Source organism: Hevea brasiliensis, chromosome 12 (assembly GCF_030052815.1).
Source record: "Hevea brasiliensis isolate MT/VB/25A 57/8 chromosome 12, ASM3005281v1, whole genome shotgun sequence".
Taxonomy (NCBI): domain Eukaryota; kingdom Viridiplantae; phylum Streptophyta; class Magnoliopsida; order Malpighiales; family Euphorbiaceae; genus Hevea; species Hevea brasiliensis.
Window position 1 is genome coordinate 32,869,877 of NC_079504.1, and position 5,399 is coordinate 32,875,275.

General features: G+C 28.4%; 1 protein-coding gene across 1 annotated transcript; it reads right to left on the bottom strand.

The window, feature by feature from the left end:
- Positions 1–2,336: 2,336 nt before the first annotated feature.
- Positions 2,337–5,082, bottom strand: LOC131171202 (disease resistance protein RUN1-like). The gene is made up of 6 exons (XM_058130670.1): positions 4,833–5,082; positions 4,444–4,722; positions 3,468–4,361; positions 2,727–2,972; positions 2,451–2,570; positions 2,337–2,363 (listed from the first exon to the last, which is right to left on the bottom strand). The coding sequence occupies exons 1-6, from the start codon at positions 5,064–5,066 to the stop codon at positions 2,337–2,339; spliced, it is 1,800 nt and encodes a 599-aa protein (XP_057986653.1). The 5' UTR covers positions 5,067–5,082.
- Positions 5,083–5,399: the final 317 nt, after the last annotated feature.

Here is a 5,399-nt window from a genome sequence, read left to right on the forward strand (position 1 = left end):
TAAATTATGAAAAAAAAACTGACTTTGAATAAATTTAATTCAACGGGTTAACTTGTATTTATCATTAATTTATTTTAATTTTTAAACATCTTCACCATTTAAAACTTATTGTTATATTTTTTGTGGGTAAACTACAATTTAGTTCATGAACTTTGATAAAATCCATAATTTAGTCCTTATATTTTCAAAATAGAGCAATTTAATTCTTGATATTTGACAAAACCTACAACTTAGTCCCTACCATTAGAATTTTATTAAGTTACTGTTAATTTTAGCAAAAATAACTAAAATATCATTTTCTTTATTTTTAATCTAAAAACAATTTAGTCTTTAAAGTTTTATTTTCTTAATAATTTAGTACTTGATATTTTATTTCATTAACAATTTAGTCATTGCATTTTTTAAAATTGAGTCTATTAAATTAAAAAATTTTAAATTTAAATTAATAAAATATGAATTAACTACTTTAAGGTCCTTAAAAATTTTGATTAATTACAAAATATCCATATATGTTACAAATTGATTTTTAAATATTATAACTATTTATAAATAAGCCTTATGTCATTATTATTTTAATAATATATAAATAATTATATGTGTGTGTATATATCAATTTATGATATTTTCATATATTATATTATATTGTTATATATATAAAAAAGTATGAATATGGATGCAAATCGTTATTAAAATAAAATTTCAAGAGCTAAATTATTTTCATACTAAAAATAGAGTTAAAAGTATTTTGGTATTTTTGCTAAATTTAGTGGGGAATTAATTGTAATTCTAATGATAGAGATTAAATTATAAATTTATTAAAATGTCAAGAACTAAATTGCATGATTTTAACACTACTGGTACTAATTTATAGGTTAACTAAATTTTAGGGACTAAATTGCCAATAAAATAAAATCTTAGGGACTAAATTATTTTCATATTGAAATAGAGTTAAGGGTATTTTGGTCTTTTTTTTAGAATCAATGGTAATTCACAAAATTTCTAACAGCAAGGATTAAGTTATAAGTTTTATCAAATTTTGATGACTGAATTGCTTGGTATTGAAAATAAAGGAATTAAGTTGTTGGTTTTGTTAAATTTCAGATGTTAAATTATAATTTACTTTTTTTTTAAAATTACATTTAAGCTTAAATTCAGTTAATATTAAATGTTAATAAAACAATACAGAAATGATAAAAAAGTAATAGTAATTCTTAAATTAATAAATATTTTACATATATAATTAATTAAAACAAATTAAAATTAATATTTTAATTTAAATAATTAAATATAATATTTATAATGCTATAATAATATTATATCATATATAAAATTTAATAGAAAATTATATATAAAAAATTAAGGGTAAATAATACTTTATTTTGAGATTTGAGAAAACCTATAATTTAGTTACTATATTTTCAAAACAAATCAAATTATTTCCTAAAGTTTTGCAAAACTTACAATTTAGTCATTCCGTTTAATTTTTTATCCAATTTGCTATTAATTATAACGAAAATAACTAAAATACCTTTAACTGTATAAGTTTTCTAACTTAAACAATTTAGTCCTTGAGGTTTTGTATTATAACCAAAATAGTGTAAATCAAGAGACCATTTTGTTTATAAAATTTAAATTAAAGGATTATAATACAAAACCTTAGGGACTTAATCATTTTAGTTAGGAAATATAGATTAAAGGGTTTTGGTCATTTTTACTATAATTAATGGTCAATTAGATAGAAAATTATAGAGAGACTAAATTGTAGGTTTTGGCAAATTTCTTGGACAAAAATGTTTAACTTTAAAAATACGATAATTAAGTTCTAGATTTTACCAAATTTCAAAGGCTTTCACTTAAAAATTTATATACAAGTCTATATAACAAGTACAATAATATGCGATACATATTAATGACAAAATTGACAAAACTAATAATAATAAAAGGAGCATAACATTGATTTTCCTAGTTTACATCTCTCAATCGAGGCCCATAATAGTTGCCCTTGCAATTCAGCAAATTTAAACCTACAATCAAATTAAAAAAAAAAAAATTTTACCGAAACATAATTTTAATTTTTCATGTAAAAAGCAATTTCTCAAAAGAAAATTGAAAAAAAAAAAAGAATTAATAATTTAATATGTGAATAATGTGTACACACAATCATTTTTTTAATTGAATAACCATAAAGAAAAACAATTATTGTGTATTTTACTGACTCAATTTTTCTATTTTTATCTTTTGTCAAATTTTGCCATGAAATCTCAATAACCAAACAAACGATGTAATGAAATGTGACCAAATGAAAGAATTATAAAGAATATAATTACCCATATTTGTCAACAACGGTGAATAAATGCAAATATCTACAAATTAAAATGTATAAAGAATGATGAATTTATACTTTAGCTACTTTTAAAAAAACAAGAAAGAAAAAGGCCACTTAAAAGTACCTCTGCAATAGTTATTCCTGGGAGACCCAAATCCTCAAAAGGCTTATTGCACCGCATTAATTCCTCTACATCTTCATCCTCATGATATATTAGACGAAGTCCACAATTCTTCACCTCTAACTGGTCAGAAAAAAAATGACGCCTTAAGTTGATTACATCCTTACAACTGATCTAGACAAGTTATGGAGCTAGGAGGCACAGAGCTAACCCAAAGTTGATCAGAAGTGATGCATAAATCTTGAGCGATTTCCATCTTAGAGCGACATAGAAACAAACTTTGTTCCGACGGCAAATTGTATGCATGCAAGTCACAGACAACAGTACAAGTATATCCACTGAAGGAGGCTGATCATGATGGAATCTAAAAACTCCAGATAAAAAGAATCCTCCCCATCCGTAATTCAACCAACAAGGAGGTAGCTGCAATTCTAATGAAGACCCCGAGCCTTGATTGTTGAACCACACAGGAACTTCACTTGAGGATAAACACAATGATATAAGGGTGTTTAAACTAAAGAGTCCCTGAGCCAAATTATTACTTAACAATTAACATGTATAGCTTTGCAGCAATGTTCTAAGGGATAATAAAACTTTTTTGGTGGATGCATGTATAATTGGATAGTTATTTAGTAGTTGAGTTGGTCCTGGAAGGCACAAATTCTAAAGTTCTTTGGCAAGAAGTCAAAATGCACATAATGAAATTTGCTATGGGCCACAAAGATAACATAAAAAAGGAACCAATACATGCATGATACAATATCATATGACACAAAAATATATAATAACTTAAAAAAAAGTAAGATAGTATATATATATATATATATATACTGAAAAATGTGATTTTTTTTTTTTTTGAAAAATCTAGGGCCCCCCAATATGCGTGTGCGTGTGCGTGAGAGAGAGAGAGAGAGAGAGACTGACCAGAGAGAGAGAGTTATGCATCAATAAGAAATGTAGGTAACTCATTAGCCTTGCAAGTGGCCTAAGATTTTGGCCTTGAATCTCAATCAAGCTTACCCATTTTGTAAGAGTGAACGATGAAGTTCTTGAAGTGCTTGCTTCAAATGGATTTGGAATACTTTCCTTTGTAGTTAGACATTCCGCACGAAGTTGTAAAACGGTTGATGAAAGATCACGCAAGGACTGAAGCTTCTTGCAATCAACGAAGTGAAGGTTTTCAAGTTTAAAATTTCTACTTATGCTTGTAGTTAGTGAAGTTTCCAAGCAAAAGCTACCCTCCATACTAAGATATTTGAGATCTGAAGGAAGATTATTTGGAAATGATTGAATCCTCTTACAATTGCCAAAAAGAACACCTAAGAGTTTAGAGAGTTGACTAATGCTTTCAGGCATGCTTACAAAATCATTTCCTCTTAGATCTAGATGTTGTAAAAATGGGAAACAACTTAGATCATAAGGAATCATTCCATCCGTAAGACCACAATGACTTAGATTAAGTCTCCTAAGAATGCAAAAACCTATTAAAGAAGGCAAATCAAAGGACATGGTAGGTGTAGGCTTCTTAGGCATTAGCCACCAAGGGCAAAGACAATCCCATGGCTGAGCTAATGGCAATGATGTTGAACCGATTCCTGCTATTTCAAACACTTGCACAGATGTCATATTCCCTATGTTACCTGGAATTTCTTCAAGATTTTTGCAGCCACTCAATATAAAAACTTTAAGAGACTTCAAATTACACAGGCTACTTGGAAGAGCTGTAAGGCTTTTGCAATTCTTCATGTTCAGTAAAACAAGCCTTTCTAGAAGTCCAATAGAATGGTGTACTTCAAGTAATCCTGTACAACATTCAAGTATCAACTCTTCAAGGTATGGGATCTCTCTAAAGTCGGGTGTCTTGATTAAATTTTTGGAGTAACTAAGATCAATTATCTTCAACAACTTTAAAGGCTGTAAAAGATATTGAAAGGAAATCAGAAAGAAACCGTAAAACCAGACTAATAAACAGATATAAGGAGTTAATCATACATACTCTTACTCCCTTCCATATTTGTTCAATTCTGCTATAAGACAAATGGAGCTCAACAAGTCGATCTGGTTGAAAAGTTTGTGGCAAAGATTTGAAAGGATACCCACGCCATTCCAAGTACCTTAATTCATTGGAAAGATATTCAATGTCTTTGGAGAGTTTTAAATTGCGAAGTATAAGCAATCTGAGAGCTTTCATCTTCAAGAAGGCTTTAGAACTCATGTATCTGTCTCCTTGATCAAACATATAATCCAAGACTAAACCTTCAATTAGATTTGTTCCCTAAAAAATCAAAGGCAACAATTAAAGGTGAAAACAACTTAAAGACTTATAACATTTATAATGAAAGTTTATCAAATCAAATATAATTCTTAATATTGAGTAATACTAACCGTATCATTCATTAAGATGTGACAGACATCCTTATAAAGCCATAGTCTACTACGTCGTCCAGGCTCTTCTCGACATTCTCGATGAACAATTTCTTGACCCATTTCTTCAAGCAAATCATGCATCCACACACGGTTGTCTGAAATAGTTATGAGAGATTTATCGATAAGCTCCCTTATACCAATATCTGGGTATAATCCACCACTTTCCAATACTTTCATCACATAACGTTTCATTTTTCCTTTGAAAAAGCATGCGATGTCAAGAAATATATTTTTTTTTTATTTCCTCCAATCCATCAAAACTTATTTCAAGCTTACTTAGAATTTTTTCATTGGGAATTTCTTTCAACCTCTTCAATGCACTATTCCATTCTTTCACAGATCTAGCATACAAGGAGGAACCCAAAAAATTAAGCACTAATGGGAGGACACCTGCATAGTTTACAGCTTTGTTTGATAGATCCATGTAATCTTGTGGTGGACAATATTTCTTAAAGGCTTACAAGCAAAAGAGTTGAAGGGCTTCATGATGATTTAACTCCTTAACCCTATATATTTGATCTACTT

What these genes read in the sequence shown, in the direction of transcription:
- LOC131171202 (XM_058130670.1), bottom strand. Translation starts at nt 5,066, where the DNA reads ATGAAACGTTATGTGATGAAAGTATTGGAAAGTGGTGGATTATACCCA. An exon ending in ACATCTTAATGAATGATACG is followed by an intron (nt 4,723 to 4,832) that starts GTTAGTATTACT and finishes TTGATTTTTTAG; the next exon opens with GGAACAAATCTAATTGAAGG. An exon ending in CAGGAATAACTATTGCAGAG is followed by an intron (nt 2,364 to 2,450) that starts GTACTTTTAAGT and finishes TTTAATTTGTAG; the next exon opens with ATATTTGCATTTATTCACCG.